The sequence below is a fragment of the Callorhinus ursinus genome, unplaced genomic scaffold (genome assembly GCF_003265705.2).
Source record: "Callorhinus ursinus isolate GAN/ISIS: 27379988/994484 unplaced genomic scaffold, GSC_fseal_2.0 scaffold71, whole genome shotgun sequence".
NCBI lineage: Eukaryota > Metazoa > Chordata > Mammalia > Carnivora > Otariidae > Callorhinus > Callorhinus ursinus.
Genome location: NW_027397133.1, coordinates 4,512,697 through 4,530,416, shown reverse-complemented (window position 1 = coordinate 4,530,416; position 17,720 = coordinate 4,512,697). Strand labels below are relative to the sequence as shown.

The 17,720-nt window shown below is 56.5% G+C and overlaps 2 protein-coding genes across 4 annotated transcripts; one reads left to right on the top strand and one right to left on the bottom strand.

Moving 5' to 3' along the window:
- Positions 1 to 1,544: 1,544 nt before the first annotated feature.
- VASP (vasodilator stimulated phosphoprotein) lies at positions 1,545 to 14,237 on the top strand. Of its 3 annotated transcripts, none has more exons than XM_025850026.2 (13): positions 1,545 to 1,891; positions 8,294 to 8,465; positions 8,561 to 8,726; positions 10,045 to 10,138; positions 10,638 to 10,687; positions 10,806 to 11,044; positions 11,201 to 11,298; positions 11,879 to 11,930; positions 12,086 to 12,122; positions 12,337 to 12,382; positions 12,535 to 12,625; positions 13,210 to 13,267; positions 13,394 to 14,237. In XM_025850026.2, exons 1-13 carry the CDS (start codon positions 1,887 to 1,889, stop codon positions 13,429 to 13,431), a joined length of 1,146 nt encoding a protein of 381 aa, XP_025705811.1. In that variant the 5' UTR covers positions 1,545 to 1,886; the 3' UTR covers positions 13,432 to 14,237. The 3 variants fall into 3 exon arrangements, with proteins under 3 accessions (XP_025705811.1, XP_025705812.1, XP_025705810.1); XM_025850027.2 differs by having other exon boundaries at positions 1,546 to 1,891; positions 11,198 to 11,298; positions 12,089 to 12,122; XM_025850025.2 differs by having other exon boundaries at positions 1,548 to 1,891; positions 11,198 to 11,298.
- Positions 14,238 to 14,643: 406 nt separating this feature from the next.
- LOC141371434 (optic atrophy 3 protein homolog) lies at positions 14,644 to 16,239 on the bottom strand. Its single transcript, XM_073886623.1, has one exon. The coding sequence runs from the start codon at positions 16,226 to 16,228 to the stop codon at positions 15,848 to 15,850; it is 381 nt and encodes a 126-aa protein (XP_073742724.1). The 5' UTR covers positions 16,229 to 16,239; the 3' UTR covers positions 14,644 to 15,847.
- Positions 16,240 to 17,720: the final 1,481 nt, after the last annotated feature.

The following is a 17,720-nucleotide window of genomic DNA, read 5'->3' as shown; positions in this document are numbered from 1 at the left end:
TAAACAAAATCTTAAAAGAGAAAAGAAAGGAAACTTTGCTGAACGAAATGCAGGCGGCACACAGAAGTACTAGCCCTCCCATTTCACAGATGGGAAAGCTGAGCCACAGAGAGGCGAAAAAAGTTGCCTGAGGTCACAAAGAACTGGGGTTCTTGTTCTGTCAGATAAATGTGTGTTGAGCTGCTGTTCTGGGCCTGGCTAGATTGAGTGAGGCAAAGAAACTGATCAAGTCTATCCCTGTCCCCAAAGAACTTACAGCTGAGGAGACAGAGTGGGAAATAATTACAACCTAGGTGGCTTAGCCTTCAAGAACTCCCAGAGCAGGGTAGATAGGGGAGATTACTCAGTTCTTTAGAGAAGAATTAATGTCAGAGCATGGCCTCAAAGGATGAAGTGAAGAAGGTCAGAACAGCATCCAGGTAGAGGGCCAGGCTTGAATAAAGCCTGGGAAAGGTGATTCCTTTACCTGGTCAGCTGTGCCCTGCGAACTGTTGGTTTCACACTCCTACCTCGCACCCAGGCACCACTGTGATTCTGAGGGCTCAGGCAAGAGGGCTGCGGCCCAGATTTACTCCTTACCTCCAGGCCTCAGTTTACCCATTTGTGAACGTTGCCCTGATGACTTCCCAGGCATCCTGCACACGCCTAGGGCACCTGACTCGGGCCAGGTGGCGCTCTACGGGAGGGGAGGGGCCACTAGTGGCGTCACATGGGGCGGGGCCTGCGGGACTCGCTGCGGAAGCCTGGGAGGGTGTTGGGGCTGAGCCCCAAGCCGCCGCGTGGGGGAGGGGGTTCCCAGGAGCCAGCACTAGGGTGGGTGCCCCTGCCTCCGCGCCCTCCTATTGCTGGATGATCCCGCCATCCTCTGCGGGAGAAACTGAGTCACGGCGGGGCGTGCGTGGGGAGAGGTCCAGGGGCTTTATCCACACGGGAACCTGGAGTCCCATCCCCACCCAGGTCCAGCGCCGCACCCCCACCCCCACCCCTCGGCTGTGAGTCAGCGGCCGGCCGCGCCCCCTCGGCCCACTTCCTCCTCACCTTCCTGGGGCGGGCGGGGGGGGAGCGGTGAGAGGGATGGGACCCTCCACTCCCATCCCCCTCCTGTGCTGGGAAAGGGGGTTCACCCCTTAGTAGCCCTTCATAAATTGGCAGAGAAGAGAGACATTGCGGGTCTGAAGGTAGCATTTAAGGGAGAAAATCTGAGAGAATCTGTGTTTAAGCAGAGGATCGTCTTCGCCTCCCCCCCCCCAAACTGAGCAGAATGTGAAGAAATGGAGAAGTCGTTGGGTAGGGTGAGAAGAAATTGTGTCCTCATTAAGGTCCTAAGAATTTCCATCGTGCGAGAGAACGAGGGATCGATCCCTTACCTCCACCAAACTTGCCCTCTAATTTGGGGGTGACCCTCGGCGTGCATCTCTATGCAATACCGTTGGGGAAGAGGTAAATAGCGGAAGTCTAGAGTTCCGCGTTGCCCTTTTAAGCGCCCTTCACACCCCCACGCCACTGTCTTGAGGTGTCCGCGGCCCCTTTAAGGCGCAGGGCATTGTGGGTGCGGGGAGTGGAATTTTGGAACGAAATGTAGCGAAGAGAAGTACAGTAGTAAGAGTAACATTGTATCCGCCGCCGGCCGAGGGGGCGCGCCGGGGACGGGACGCCGCACCCCCTTTCTGCCGCAGGGACCCCCGATCAAACCTCCGGAGGGAGGAGGCGCCTGAGGACCCGCCCCGGCCCCGTCCACGTTCCCCCCCAGGAAGCCGGACTCTATGGGGCGGGACCCTGGGGGAGACTGAGCAGAATCTGGAGCCAGCCCCGAACCCCTGAACCTTGAGCCAGGGGCGCCCCGGGAGCACCCACCCGTGGGTGCGCCGCCCTCCCGCTGAGCAGCCATGAGGTGAGCCTCGAACTGCCTCCAAACCCTCCGCGCTCAGCGCGGGCTCCCCGCCCCGCCTTTGTCCCCCTCCCCCAGCTTTGCTCCGGGCTGGAATTTGGGGACAGGGCACTGGGGGCCTCGGATTTGAGGCCGAGCCCCCTTGGACGAGTTCCAAATACTGACCACTTCGCCATGACTCCTAAGGCTTGGGGTGGTTGGTGCCTGTGAGGCTCTCCTGGGAGCCCTTAGATTTGGGGGCGCTCCGAGGACTCCCGAATTTCTTAAAGACTTTTCAGAGAACCTCCAAGTTGGCAGATACTCCCTGCATGGAGGCCAGGATTTAGGCAGGGCTCAGACTCTCCCCAAATCTCAACTTGGGCTCTGGGAGGGATGGGGGGCCGGTTTGGGGGTCCCTGGGACCTGGAAGAGAGATTTGAGACGTAGACCTTGGCTTGCGGGGTCTCCCTTTACGTGGCGCTGGAAAAAGCCTTCCCATGTGGGACCTCGCTTAACTTCGGGGTTACTTAACCCCCTAAATTTGGGGGGCTCTCGTCCTCCTGTGGAGGTTGGTGCGGACGGACCCACGGACCCAGATGCAGCCTCGAGGGTCTGGTTGGGACTCCCCTCCCCCGCCGCTCCTCACCCACATTCTGCTTGAAACCAGCGGTGCCTAGGACGGAGCTCCAGCGCTCAGAGTGGAGGGCGACTCCCTGGCCCCGGGCCAGAAGGGCGGCCCCTCGCCCCCACCTGCGCGGTCCTGGGGAGGGAGGGGGCGCGGCAGCTGGGGGAAGAGGGGCCTTTGTCTTCCTGACTCACCTGTCGAGACAGCTGGTGTGGGGGGGGGGCGGGCAAGGAGCGCTGTGGGCCGGCTGCTTTCCCCACCACGCGCCTCCCCCTGCTCTCACCACCGCCCCCCTTCCTGGCCATCCGGAGCTGTGGGGTTGGAGTTGGGGGGGCGCTGTGAAGCTTCAAGGTCATAGCCCTCACCCTCTGGGACCCAGGCTTCCAAGACCGTCCCGGCTGTCTTCCCAAGAATTTAATCTTGGGGGTGGGGGGGCCCTAAGGACCCAGGGATTTTGTCTTACCCGGTCCTCCCTCAGAACTCCGGGGCTCACCTGAGGGCGGGGCCAGTGTGGGCTGGGGGGCCAGAGTAGGCCCTCCCCCACTCTCCCCTCCCCTTGGCCCCCCATAATCTCTCCCTTGGGGCCTGAGCCTGACAATACTATCTCCCTTCCTCCACTCTCTCAGGGACTTCCTGCCCCCAAAGCCCCCAGCTTGAGGGGGAGGCCCCCGAGGAGGACTGGGGATTAACCCCCTGGTGCCCACATCCTCCCACTTCCCCCTACGTTCTTATGCCTCTGCCCTCTGACATCAAGAGTGGCATTGCTTTTTAGGACCTCCGCATGTGTCCCTTCTGATGTGAAAGTGTTGGAAAATTTGGAGCCGGGGGCACCCACAGACACCCTCAAGGTCTCCTGCCTACCCCCATTATAGCAACATCTCTTCAAGGCCTGCCCTGGAGAGGGGGCATTTTTCGGGAGCCGGGCTCACTTCCCTCACCCTCTTCCCAGGGGACTCTCCTCTCCCACTGCTCCCCAGCCCCGCCCCTCGGCTCCCCCCCGCCTCGCGTTTCCGGTCCCAGGCACCGTGGAAGGCGGATGGCGGATGTCCGAGTTACTGCTGCCTCACTCACTGTGAGACCGTAAAAGGGCAGGAGCAGTGTCTGGGCCGGCCTCCCGCCTCCCCTCCCCCAGCCCCGGAGGCCTTGGCCCTCCCACAGGGCCCCCCTACTGTTGGATGCGGCCAAACCTCCCACCTCCTGGGGTGGGGAGTGGGCAGCAGTTGAGTTGCGGTGTGTCCCACCAGAGGGTTACTCCCACCTCCCCGAGGGGTCTTCCCTGCTGATGGCTGCACCCAACGTGCTGGGCTGTGCCCCCTCTTCCAGGACAGCTAGGATTCAAAAAGACCCATGCCCCTGTATGAGGGCAGCTGGGGAAACTGAGTCTCAAAGAGAGAAAGGTCCGACCCGAGATCCCTGAGCAGTTCACAGGCAGTGTTGAGGGGAGGGGAGGGGACTGGGATCCTCTGATTTCTGTCTAGTTTGGCCAGGGACAGCCTTGGGGGCAGCTGGAAGAGAGGATGTTAAAATGGAAAATTACAAGATATAGTTCTTTTTCTCCCAGTTTGACAAATATTTGTTGAGTGTCTGCTGTGTGCGAGACTCAGCTGGAATTCTGGGAAGGCTGAGAAAGGGGGCAGAGGTCTGAGAATCTCAGGGCAGAAAGGCACTCGAGAAGTATTTGGGTCCATTTCTTTTCCTCTTCCAGTAATGGTAATTATTGTTACCTTAAACACATTTTCTTTTTTAAGTAATAGTAAGAGACCATTTGATCAAGCATCTACTCTGTGCCAGGCACTGTATTATTATGACTGACCCCCTCCATGGGACAACTGAGGCGCAAAGAAATTAAGTAAATCACCTATTAAAGTCAGTTTGGAAGTAGGCAACTCTGGATTTGAATTTAGGGCGGTCTCCAGACTATTATGCTATGGCAAAAAGGAAAATAAAACCTGTAATGGTCTTTAAAAAAACCCACAGGTAACATGTTTTCGCTATATGAACACTTAAGATAACGCAGATAAGCAAAAAGAACCCTTTACCTTCCTGTTCATTTATGGGAAACTGAGGCTTATGGGAAACTGAGGGGAGGAGGGATGAAAATGAACCCACACAAACCCAAAGACCCTAGATCTGGTTCCTTACCCAGGCTTGCTGCAAAGACTTGCAGTTTGGAAGGCCTGTAGTTGTGTGCTCATGGGGTGCTGGGGAGTGGATTACAAGTTTTATGGTTTAAAGAGGCTGCAGGGTAAAACCTGAGGGGGGGAATGAAGGGGTGAGGGAAGGGCAAGCCTCTAATCTGGAAAGCTTGAGTAAACCGGAGTGACTATGCTTGATTGCCTCCAGTGATGAGAAACCCTCTTTCTCCTGTTTTGACGCTCAGCTGCTTGAGCAGAGTGCGCCAAGTTCCAGGTCCTGAGCTTAGGGCTTTTCTTATCTCTCTGAATCCTTACAGCAAACCCTGTGAGTTCTGGTTTCCAGGGCTAGAAACTGCCGCTCAGAGATTTGAAGCCACATAGCAAGGGAGTGACTTGCACCCTTTGTCATCCGCCACATGTTGGAGAGTCTTCCAGAATGGAGGGACTTCTGGGGGAGGTGTGGGGTCCTGGGCTGGCTGGGAATGTCAAATCAAGGGGAGAACTTGGGAATCAGGCGCACGCCCGTTTCAGACCCACTCCCTGCCTCCTGGGCTGCGGGCTTTTTCCATTCAAAGCTTTTGCCTGGTTTAGAGTTTTGCTTTTTTGAACTTAAGTAATGAATAAGTGTTTTCTAGATAATACCGGCCCCCAGGGTTGAAAAAGAGAAAAGAAATAAGCAATTCAAAAGGGTAAACAGCACAAAACATCCATTTCCTCCCTCCTTCCTCAGCGCCCCTCCCTCCCCCGCGGCCCTCCCAGTTAGCCTCCGGAGAAGCTGCGTGTCTGCCTATATCACCTCACCCCCGTGTGCGGATGTATTTGTATCCCCTCACTTTTTTTTTTTTTTTAAAAAAAACCTCTGATACACACCAGTTTATACCTCGCCTCTTAGGAAATTCAACTTAGCTCTTTCCTCCTCTTTAAATGAGGTTAAGAACTTGGTAGACCAGGGTTCAAATATGAGCCCCTCCGCGCTCTTGCTAAATGACCTGGGACAAGTGTCTTCACCTCTCTGTGCCCACGGTTGCTCATCTGTTAAAAGGGTAAGCACCAGAGCCCAGGCCATGAGGTCATGTGCAAATGGGGGCCCAGTACCTAAAACAGTGTCTGGGACACTAGGCTAACCCATAAACGGCAGCGCCTCTGTTGAGAGAGTTTTTCCTTTTAACGATGAACAACTAAGTGGCGAATTTGGCAACTGCTGAGTACCTACTATGTGCCAGGCACCGTTCTGGGTTGTGAACACAGCAGAGAACAAAAAGAAAAGGAATCTCTGCCCTGACAGTTTGGTAGGGGAGATAGGGATCCGTCAGGTACGATCCCTGCTGTGAAATATGGAACTTGGGACCAGAAGGAGGAGTTTTTCTAGATAGGGTAGTCAGGGAGCGCTTCTCTGAAGTGGCGACATGTTAGGCAGAGGCCCGAAGGAGGTGAGAATACAGGTTGAGGAAGAACAAAGTCACAGGCCCAAGGGGGTAATCTGTCTGGCATGCTGAAGGAGCAGCATGGAGGGCAGTGGGGCTGGAACGGCAAGCTCGAGGGAAGGAAGGGATGAGATCAGAGATCACACAGCTCACGCAGACCACAGAGAGAACTTGGCTTTCTTTTCTGTGGGGAGCCACGGGAGCTTTCCGAGAAGAGGAGGGACACGATCTGACTTGTGTTCTAACAGGATCCTTGTGCTGTAATGGGGACACTGTGGCCTGGAGAGGGGCAAGACCAGCCTGGGGTCACTCAGCAGACGCCCAGTTCTCCAGCCGGGCCCAGTACTCAGCAGGGCAAGGCTGCTTGGGAGAGCAAAGTGCAGCCAGGGTGGGGTAGCAACTGTAGCCCCGGGCGCCTGGCCAGAGTCTGCCCTGGGTGTGGGTGGCAGGTGTGGGCGAGGTCTTCACCCTGCCCTGCCAGAAGCAGCGGGAGCCAGAAACAGTCCCTGAGGCTGCACTTGTCTGGAAACAGCACCTGATATTTGGGTAGGGCCCACGCAGTCTCCGGTGGTTAAGACCGGGACCTGAGAGCCAGGTGGCCTGGGTTCAAATCCTTGCTCTGCTGCTTACCAGCTGTGTGATCCTGGGCAAGTCGCTCAACCTCTCTGGGCCTCACTTGCAAAACGAAGACGAAAGAGTGCCCAGCTTGGAGGGCTGCAGTGAGAATAAAATGAGTGCCTCTGGAAAGGGCTTAGGGTGTCTAACTAGCTGAAGGGCCCGGTAAGAGGGAGGTACCACAATTGTATAAGTTTTCGGGGAGGAACGGGGAGCTCAGCTTCCTGGCCTGGGAACTGGGAACTGGGGAGCTGGGTCTGCCGAGGGGCTTTCCCTGCCCTGCGCTTTACAACATTAGCGTCCCGCCCCAGCCCCCAGTCCTGGCCAAGACGGAGACATTGCCGGGTATAATTTATCTCCCCGGAAACCCCTGACCACCAACTTCCTCTTTTCAGGAAAAAGTCTGCTGGGGGGTGGGGTGGGGACTAGTGCTTCCCCCTCGTCTATGTGTGACCTTGGGCAAGTCACTTCCCATCTGGAAGCCTGAGTTTCCTCACTGGGGGAGGGGGCTTGGAACCAACCCAGAAGGACTGGTGGGGGCTCCGGAGGGATGCGGCTGTCTGGCTCCCCAGCGGTGTCTTCTGTTCAGGGTGCTGTGAAAGGGATGCTGACAGTTACTAAGCACTCAGTATGTGCCAGGCACCGTGCCAAGAGCTTTCTGTGCCCAGACTCCATTTACTCCTCCCACTGCCCTGGGAGTCGGCTGGAAGGTCCCCACTTTGCAGGCAAGGAAGAAGAGTTACCTGGGTGGGAAGGTGGCTTCCCTGAGTCACATGGAGTCGGTGTCTCAGTGAGGATTTGAACCTAGGTCTGTGGATGTTAGATCCTGAACTCTGAACCAGTTTCCTGACCCCTCCCTGCCAAGGCTGAGTCAGATGTCGCTTTCTCCAGGAAGGCCTCCGTGACCCCCCAGGCCAGGGCAGGTGCTCCTTCTGGGCACCCCAGCCCTGGCCTTGGGCTGGCACTGTCTGGGGACCGGGCCATCTCCTGCCCTGGAGGGCGGGGCCGGGGCTGTCTGGATCACTGCCCAAGACCTCGGCTTGTCGAGCAGGGAGTGTCTGCCAATGGCCGCTGGTGCCCGGGGAGCCGGATGGATGGGGCGGAGGAGCCTGGGATCCGGCATCCAGGCCCAGCGTACTGCAGACCTCACCCTTCCCCTCCCTGAGCCTCAACTTCCTCTTCTGAGCTGAGCAGGGAGTGGGGGCTGGGGGACTGGTCAAGCACCCTGGCAGAGACAGGGAAACTGAGTCTGAGAGCACCAGGCAGGGGCTAGTCCCCAGTGCTGCCCAGAGCTCCTGCTGGGTCCCCACCGTCCTGGCTCTCTCACCTGTGGTCCCCTGCCTCTGTCTGTCTCCCGACTCTGTCTTCCTCCATCTGCCTGTCTGTCTGTCTTACTCCCTTCCATGCTTGTCTGTCTGTCTCCAGCCCCTGCCTTTCCGCTTGTTCCCTCCCCCATGCCCGGTCTATCTCTGTCTCTCCCCTCTCGGGGTGTCTCCCTCCCCCTTGCATGCCGGGAAGCTCTGAATGTCCCTGGGAGACCCAGATGCAGGTGATCGGCCCCTTGGAGGGTGGGGGGGCCATGCTTCCCTCCACTGACCCGCCCTTCGTCTTCCCCCCCTTCCCACAGTGAGACGGTTATCTGCTCCAGCTGGGCCACCGTGATGCTTTATGATGACAGCAACAAGCGATGGCAGCCAGCAGGCACGGGCCCCCAGGCTTTCAGCCGCGTGCAGATCTACCACAACCCCACAGCCAATTCCTTCCGGGTTGTCGGCTGGAAGATGCAGCCAGAACAGCAGGTGAGGCCTCTGCCTGCCCCTCCCTCTCCCTCTGCAGGCTGCGGCCCGCACCCCTGCACCCCCCCATCCTCACGCACCTTTCCCCTCCTGCCCAGGTGGTCATCAACTGTGCCATTGTCCGGGGTATCAAGTATAACCAGGCCACCCCCAGCTTCCATCAGTGGCGCGATGCCCGCCAGGTCTGGGGCCTCAACTTCGGGAGCAAGGAGGATGCAGCACAGTTTGCGGCAGCCATGGCCAGCGCCCTAGAGGCATTGGAAGGTGAGAGAGTGGGGTGGGGGGTTGCCGGAGCCCTGCCTGGGGCCGCCTCGTTGCCACCCCCAAATTACCCCTCATTCTCATTAATTGCTACTGCACTGCTACCATGGAGAATTATGGTGAGGACTTTGCAGAGGCTCCTGTGTGCCCCATGCGCTCCCACGTATAAAACGCACGATTCCTAAGGGGATGCTTTTACACGTGCACACTCCCAGGTGACCGCCTCCCCAATCCGGATCCAGATCCAGATCCTTCCAGCCCCCAGCAGGCTCCCTGTGCCCTTTCACTAGGTAGCCGTTGTAGTGATGGGTCATCAGTTCGTTTTCTGGCCTCGCTATTAAGAGAAAGATCTCCAGTTGGGATTTCTTTTTTTTTTTTTAAGATTTTATTTATTTATTTGACAGAGAGAGAGACAGCGAGAGCAGGAACACAAGCAGGGGGAGTGGGAGAGGGAGAAGCAGGCTTTAGGAAGCCTGATGTGGGACTCGATCCCAGGACCCTGGGATCATGACCTGAGCCAAAGGCAGACGCTTAACGACTGAGCCACCCAGGCGCCCCTCCAGTTGGGATTTCTTAAACGTGAGCACGCACACGCATCCCCGGGGCAGGTGGGTGAGTGCAGATTCTGGTTCAGATGGGCCGGGGCGCGGCCTGAACCTCCGCATTTGTAACCAGTGCCCTGGGGATGAGGCTGCCAGTCCACAGACACGGTACTCTGAGGGGCAAGGCTTTAGGAGACCACGGTGCATCCAGGGTCTGGGGGGAATGCTGTCGGATTTCACATCCCCCCCCCGTGGCAGAGGCATTTCCTTACTGGGGCAACCTCAGTGCCAGTGGGGAAGGGCTTGCTTGGCTGGGGGCACAGAAAAGCACGGTGGGTGGTTTAGGTTGTGGGAGCCAGAGGCCTGGAAGTGGGTGAGAAAGAGGCTCCCAACCTTTCCAGTGAGTTCTTGGGCTGGGGTCTGAGTGGCAATGACAGTGGTTAAGAGCCCAGATGCTAGAAATCAGCCTGAATCGTTCTTGTTTGCGCAAATTCTGGTATGCAAGACGTGGGGCAGGTGACTGCCCGCTGTGGGCCTTCGATGGGCATCCTCACAGCACCCAACTTATATCTGCTCAGTCAAGGGAGGCTGGTGCCGACCCGCATCCCACACCCCAGCCTGACCCGCAATGCACACCCCAGCCCGAGGGTCAGGGTCCTGGAGGAAGAAGGAAGCGAGCACCTCTGGGAGAGATTCCTGGGAGAGCTGAGGGAGAGTGTCACCGGGTGGGGCAGGGTTCTGGGGTTGACTCACCACGCTTTTCTACTCTCGCCTTCCAGGAGGGGGGCCTCCGCCACCCCCACCACCTGCGGCACCTTCCACCTGGTCTGTCCAGAACGGTCCCGCCCCAGAGGAGATGGAGCAGCAGAGGAGGTGGGGCCGGCCCCTGGGTGGAGAACCTTACCAGCGCCAGAGTTCTAGGATGTTCCAGAACCCCTGCCTCACCCCAGAGTCCAGAACGCTCCAACGTTCGGTTTCCAGAATGTTCCTACTCCTCCCAGGGGCCTAGAAATGAAGGGCTTTCAGAAAACCCCACCTCCTGGAGTCTGAGAAACGCCCACACCCAGAGTTGCAGAACATTCTGACCCCGCAAATCCTGGTCCCCCACATTCCCGGAGTCCAAAAGTTGGTTGTTTAAGAGATCTTGGGCATTTTGTAATTCCCATGTCCTTGACCGTCTGACGACCCCAATGCTAACCTCTCCGTCCTACCCTGTCCCTACCCTTCCCCCATCTATTTCCTGGGCCTCTGGGGGAGGAAGGCAAGGGCAGGGATTGGCAGTCAGCCTCCCTGGAGATTTGGGAGAGGAGCCGGGAGGTTGCTGGTCATCCTTGGGCCCCTTAGTGACGGTAGCTCCGCCACCCCTTCTCAGGCAACAGCCAGGCCCACCGGAGCACATGGAGCGCCGAGTCTCCAATGCAGGTGACTATTCGGTGGCCTTGGGGGAATGGGGGGGGCTCCCCGAGGAGGGGGTGGGCCAGCTGGACAGCAAGGAGTGGGGCTCCTCTCTTAGCACCCTCCTTTTCTGTGTTTCTTCCAGGAGGCCCACCTGCTCCCCCAGCTGGGGGACCACCTCCACCTCCAGGACCTCCTCCTCCTCCTGGTCCCCCCCCACCCCCTGGTGCCCCCTCAGGGGTCTCGGCCGCAGGGCACGGAGCAGGGGGAGGCCCACCCCCTGCGCCCCCTCTCCCCACAGCACAAGGGCCCAGTGGTGGGGGAACAGGGGCCCCCGGGCTTGCGGCAGCCATTGCTGGAGCCAAACTCAGGAAAGTCAGCAAGGTGAGGGGGCCATGTGGGGCGGGCTGTGGGGTTATGGCCCTGACGGAGTAATGGGATGAGGCAAGAGTTGCTGGGGATGGGGGTGTCACAGGAGGGCTGGGGGGGGCCAAGAGGCCCGCCCATAAAGCCCCCTCCTCTTTGTAATTTCTCCAGCAGGAGGAGGCCTCAGGGGGGCCCTCAGCCCCCAAAGCAGAGAGCAGTCGGAGCACAGGTGGGGGGCTGATGGAAGAGATGAACGCCATGCTGGCCCGGAGGTGAGCCTGAGCCTGGAGCCATCAGTGCCTTGGGAAGCTCTTGGAAGAAACCCCTCAGACCAGCAGTTACCACCTGGAGATTTCGGTTCAGTAGGGCGAGGTTGGGGGAGGGCTCAGATTCCCGCCTGGTTTGTTTCTTTGGGTGAAAGTTCCCTCGTTGACAGGCAGGTTTGGGATATAATGCTGGAGATTCCATTCTCCTGAGATGGCTGAGGTTTGGAACCACCTAGGTAGCCTCCAGAATGTTCTGAAACCCAGAATTCTAGGACCTCAGGGGGGTCTCCCCTGAGGAGATCCTGCCTCAGAATCTTGGAAACTCAGATTCCTAGAATCCCAGCCGTCTAAGACAGAGACTTCCTCCCACCGTTAGGATTTTGTGATTCCCAAATGTGAGACTCGTAAACCCCCACCCCAGTTGGAGAACAGCACTCTGGTTAACTTCCAAAAACTCCAGTTTCCTTAGCCTTGGAGAATTCCAGAACTCTACACCTTAGACTCCACCTTTCTAGAACTCTGGTAAGAATTACTGAGTGGCTGAGGGAGGGCTGAAGTCATCTGTTTTTGCCTGTCCCTCCTGCAGAAGGAAAGCCACACAAGTTGGGGAGAAACCCCCCAAGGATGAATCTGCCAATGTGAGTTAGGGGCTCTTCCTGCCATACGCACCTTAGGCTGTACCATTTGGGCAGGGCTACTGGGGCGGGCCGGGTGTGTGCTAGGAATGGGCGGGGCTGGAAGCCGGAGGAGGAGAATGAGCCATCAGTCTCATGACAGTTTTATTTCCCACCAGCAGGAGGAGCCAGAGGCCAGAGTCCCAGCCCCGAGTGGTGAGTGAGCCAGTCTCGCTGCTGGAACTCTTTAAGTCAGGGTGCCCTGTTCTCACGTGGAACGCCCCCTCAGGGCGGGAGTCTGTTTAAACAATGCTGGAGATTGTAGTCTCCTAAGAAGGTTCTTTGAACAGGGGCTGATGGGGCTGGGGGGAAAGATGGAGGCGGGGCATTTCTGGTCCCTGATTTTCCTGATTTGTCGCCTTTCCCCCAGAACCTGTGCGGAGACCTTGGGAGAAGAACAGCACAACCTTACCAAGGTGGGCCATCCGTGCTGCCCTCTCCCCACGAAATAGATGAGATTTGCCAAATTTGTAGGAAGGAACACAATGCGACCCCCGGAACGGGAAGCAGGGGAGGCAGACCCTCTCTCTAACCTCGTTTCTCTTCCAAACCACACCGACGCTCCTAGGATGAAGTCCTCTTCTTCTGGGACCACTTCCGAGGCCCACCCCTCTACGCCCAGCTCCAGTGATGAGTCCGACCTGGAGAGAGTGAAACAGGTAGCTTGGGGAGGGGCCTGGAGGGGGAAGTTTGGGGGCTAGAAAGGGGCCACAGGAAGAAAGGAGATCTGGGTCCAAACTCTTAACACCGACCTGTCCTGTGATTCTTTGAAAAGGCCTCCGAAACCTCAGTTTTCCAGCTTGAGAAACGGAGAGATTGAATCAGATCAGGGATGACACACATACCACAGCCTACTTTTTCCAGTGCCGGGGACAGACCTTACTAATCTATCACTGCACTCATTCCTGATGAGTGCCCAGAGTCTTTTCCAGTACACTAGCCCCAGGTAGCCAGCACCAATTGGAACTGGCAGGAGAGTGGAATGTATTTGCCAGCCCTAGTACTGGATGCTCTCCAGTCCTTTTCATCTGGCTCCAAGGATCCAGAATTTTCCCCTAGAATCCTCCAGTCACTCTGTGGCCTTATCAGTGATGTCACTGTGTGTGTGTGTGTGTGTGTGTGTGTTGGGTGGTGGGGGGAGTCTTGAACCTTCTTCCTCTGGCCCTTCGGTCATGAAGAAAGGGCGGCTTCATTTCTGCAAGTCCAGGCGCCCTTCCTCATGGGTTGCACCCATTATTTCCAGGAGCTTCTGGAAGAGGTGAGGAAGGAACTACAGAAAGTAAAAGAGGAAATCATTGAAGGTGAGGTGGTTTTTTATTTTAAACATTTACTTTGGAGGCATCGTGTCTCCCGGAAAGGGTCCTGTATGGGAAGGGAAGGCAGAAGCAGCTCCTCCGCCCCTGACCTCTGCCCCTCTTTTCTTCCAGCGTTTGTCCAGGAGCTGAGGAAGCGGGGTTCCCCCTGACCACAGGGCCCTGGAAGATCTCATATCTCCTTTCTGCACACCCCGCCTGTCACCCCGCTTTCCCTGCCTCAACTTGACTTGGAATTGGCTGAAGACTACACAGGAATGCATCTTCCCCACTCCCTGTCCTACTTGGAAAATTCCAAAGGGGTGTGGCTTCCTTGGCTCCACGCCCACACCCATACTGGCTGCTGATTGGCTGGGGAGGCCCCCACCCTTTGCTCCCTTTGGTCCTTCCCCTCCGCCATCCCCTTGGGGCTGGTTCCTCTGCTGGGGATGTACCAATTAACCCCACAGTAAGGGGGAAGGAAGGAGGGAATTTCACATTCCCTTGTTCTAGATTCACTTTAACGCTTAATGCCTTCGAATTTTTTTTTAAGAAAAAAATATATATATATATTTAGGTTGGGGGGAAAGGGAAATTTTGTTTCTCTTTGGTTTTGATAAAATAGGGGTGTGGGGAGTTTTTAAATGCTGTACCCCAGGCTTGTCCCATTTGGGGCAGCTATTTAAGGGCCAGATGACCCACCAGGCTGGGGGCACCTCCCTCACCCCCACCCCAGGGAGCTCCCTTCCCTTCGGCTCCTTCCCCTTTTCTATGAGGAATTAAGATACTATAACTTTTTGGAACCTCAGTTTTTTGGTTTTTTATTTGGGTAGGTTTTGGGGTCCAGGCCATTTTTACCCCCTGGGGAAAATAAGATGAGGGAGAAAGGAAAAGGGGAGGAAACCTCTCCTCTCCCACCTTCATCTTTAGCTTCTTGAAAATGGGCCCCGACGGAATAAATCTGCCAGTTTTTTATAAATGTGAAGATTTCTGGATTGATTTCAAAGGGCTGCTCTGATGAGGATGGGGGGGTGTGCCCTTCCCATAGTAATCCACCTTACCCTCCTCTTCCTTCCCACCCTGCACCTGTTCCAGTTCCCACGCTCCCGGCAACCAGTCTACCACCCTGAGAAACCTAAGGACGGTCCCTCACTGTGTGGCATTAGGCAAGTCCCTTTGCTACCCCGGGGGCCTCAGTTTCCCCATCGGGGAAACACCTTATAGGATGGACTCTGTCTGGTTCCTATGGGAATCCTCCCAGCTTCTCTGCTAAAACCATTGAGGCTTATACCCGTTTTGCAGATGTACACCATGGTTCTCAGACACATTCTTAAAGATAACTTCTTTACCTCAGAGCTCCTTTAATTATAAAATACTTACAGTCTTAAAAAAAATAGAATTCAGAAATCACAGAGCTCATACACACCCCCTTCAGTGGTTCAGTGGGTGGGCAGGGGGTAGGTGGGGTAGATAACCCTGCCTGGTTGGAATATTCCATTTGGATGGGGGTGGGGAACTTCAGGGCTGAGGGGCAGGTGGTCCCACTGGAGGAAGCCTTTGTAGGAAGGAGGGTGAGGGTGGGCTGGGTGACCAGTACAAAGGCAAGAAGGAAGAAGGAATCCCTGAGTACTCAAGAGCAGGTTTGGATGAGGGATGTGACAAGTGCCCTCATGTAGTAGGGGAACAGGTGGGGGTTCCTATGAGGGGCTAGTAGAGGACAGTGGACAACAGTAGGTCCAGAACTTCAGACAGGTAAACAAAGCTGAGACCAAAACAGAATGGTTCATCCCTAGGCAGGACCGATTTTTCTACCCAGAGGACCAAGTCCTGCTGGAACAGACCACAGAAGACGAGGAGACCCTGCCCAACCTTTCCATGGGTTATGGCACACACTAAAGTGGGGGTATCTGTTGGGATGATCCATGGGAGGGGATGACCAGTTGAAGCACCAATGGATGGTGGACTGAAGGTGGACTGAAGGCAGGAGCCATGGGGGATCTCGCTGGAGCTAAGTCACTCCAAGATCCATTCTCTGGCCCCTCCAAAGTGAGGTAGATGGAAAATGATGGGGCCCACAGTCCCCTGGGAGTTTGCACTTTCCTTACAATGGTCTTTGCCGATGAAGAAGGGGGAAAGGATGTTCTGGTGTAATGGATAATGGATGGGCGGGGAGCCACTCAGATAAGTGGAGGTGTGAGTGACAGAATGAGTTAGCTAGGTTCGTGTGTCCTGCTGGCCCGCCTAGTAGTGGGTGGGTGGGATCCGATGGAAGACAATGTCTTCCCATTACAAAGTGGTAAATAAGTGGACTAGGGGTGGGGGTGAGGTGGGGGGGGCAATGGGACTCCTGTTGGAACATTCCACTAGTGGGTGGAGGAGCCCCTGCGGAAGGTACCATTGGGCAGGTTAGTAGGGAGATGACCAAAAGCCCGGTTGCCTCAGCCCCAGTCCAGCCTCCCTTCTGCCCCTAAAAGGGCAGGGTGGTATTAGCTGGGCCAGTTCAGGAAGGCACAGTGTGGACAGAAGGTCATGTTGGAGACGTCACAGCCCAGACCACGGCCACATCGAAGACCAAGGTCCCCCGGCCCCCTATTCCTCCTTGGGCGTTGCTTGGGGCTCGGACGGCGGGTCCCGGGCGCAGAGCTGGGCGCGCACCTCCCGCATCTGCGCCTGCAGCTCCACCACCGCGCTCTGCAGCGGCGCCGCCTGCACCCGATCCTGCAGGGCCTCCAGCGCCAGCGCCAGGTGGTCCACCTCGTCCCGCATCGCGTCCCAGGCGGCGTGCCGCTCTCTCTCCTCGCGCCGGCGCTGCGCCTGGTGGCGCCAGTACTCCAGCACCAGGCAGCCGCAGGCCACGACGAAGATGGTGGCCTCGCCCAGCAGCTCGGCGCCCAGCTCGGCGGCCGCGTCCTCGTTCAGCGGCTTGACGGCGTGCGCACTGAAGCCCATGAGGCGCATCTTGGCCCGCATCTCCGCCCAGTGGTACACTGCGGGGGAAGAGGGGGAAGGGATCTTTCGCGCGGGAGCCGCTGCAATCCCTGCCCCTCGACGCCTCGGTGCCCCGGCCGGAGCAATGGGGACACGCACAGCCAGAATCGCCGGCGTTAGGGAGCGGACGCCTTAAAGAGGACCGAAGCAGGGGCCGAGTGGGTTATCTGGCCTGGGGTGGCCCGGAGGGCATCTTTTGAAAGCGTCCAGAAGATTCTGGCGAGCAGCCAGGGATGAGAAATGCTGCTCTGGAGGGGAGGTCCTGAGTGGGGGCCGCACCTCGGGGGGGGGGGGGGTGTCACAAAAAAGCAGGTGTAAAGCTTGCTCCAAGCTGCTCGAGGGCCAGCCAGGATCCTCCCCGCCTCCCCTGAAGGTGGCGCTGACACTTCCCATCTCCCGAGGCGTGTGGGCTATGGGGTTTGGGGCTTCGGCAGGAGCTCGGGGCTTGAGCCAGGCTGTGCTAACAATTTCTTTACCTAATCACTTATTTAGGTGAATAAGGACTAGGAGCGTGTCATCGTCCATAAACACAACACGAGCAGAGCTTGGGTGTTGAAACCCCTGGGTCACTCCGGGAATAATTAATACCCATCCATAGATACAGAGATACTGACCCCGAAAATACGGGTCCTCGAGCTCATTAAGAAATGAAGTTCTGAAAACGTCTTATCCTTTACCCCTGCCACAGCTGACCTGATTACCTTTCCTTCCTTTTTGGTAGAAGAGTAACTCATGCACATGGGGGGAATGATTGAGACTACATAGAAGGGGGCCGACTGCCCAGTCGGCCTTCCCACCTCCAGCTTCAGTCCTGCTCCCACCGCAACCACTTTTGGTTTTTCCTGCATTGATTTCTTCTAGTTTAACCCCACGATGCCAAATAACAAGCCTATGCCTCCATTTCTTGATTCACTAAGTTGAATTTTTTATTTTTTTATTTTTTTATTTTTTTTTTAAAGATTTTTATTTATTTATTGAGAGAGAGAGAGAATGAGAGAGAGAGAGCACGAGAGGGAAGAGGGTCAGAGGGAGAAGCAGACTCCCCGCCGAGCAGGGAGCCCGATGCGGGACTCGATCCCGGGACTCCAGGATCATGACCTGAGCCGAAGGCAGTCGCCCAACCGACCGAGCCACCCAGGCACCCTAAGTTGAATTTTTTAAAAAATAATCTGTTTTGAATGTTCTACTGCCATCTGCCCCTTATGTGACTTTATCACATATTCTATATCCTGTCCTTCCCCACTTTCAATTTTTACAAGTGATTTGAATTTAATTTTTTACTGTTTATTGGTAATCTTTGTCATTGTAGGTAATATGCCTATTGCCTGAACTTCCTGACAAGTGTACCCATAAGCATATTAATTGCCCTACCCTGCCCTCCACTCCCCCACCTCCTGTGGGCAGTCCCCCATACTATTACTGTTACATTGCCACAGTGTCTTGGTTTTTTCTTTTTTTCTTTCTTTCTTTCTTT

Coding starts and splice junctions, on each gene's coding strand:
- VASP (XM_025850025.2), top strand. Junction 11,299..11,878: donor AACGCCATGCTGGCCCGGAG/GTGAGCCTGAGC, acceptor TCCCTCCTGCAG/AAGGAAAGCCACACAAGTTG. Junction 13,268..13,393: donor AAAAGAGGAAATCATTGAAG/GTGAGGTGGTTT, acceptor CTTTTCTTCCAG/CGTTTGTCCAGGAGCTGAGG.
- LOC141371434 (XM_073886623.1), bottom strand. CDS start 16,228: ATGCGGGCCAAGATGCGCCTCATGGGCTTCAGTGCGCACGCCGTCAAG.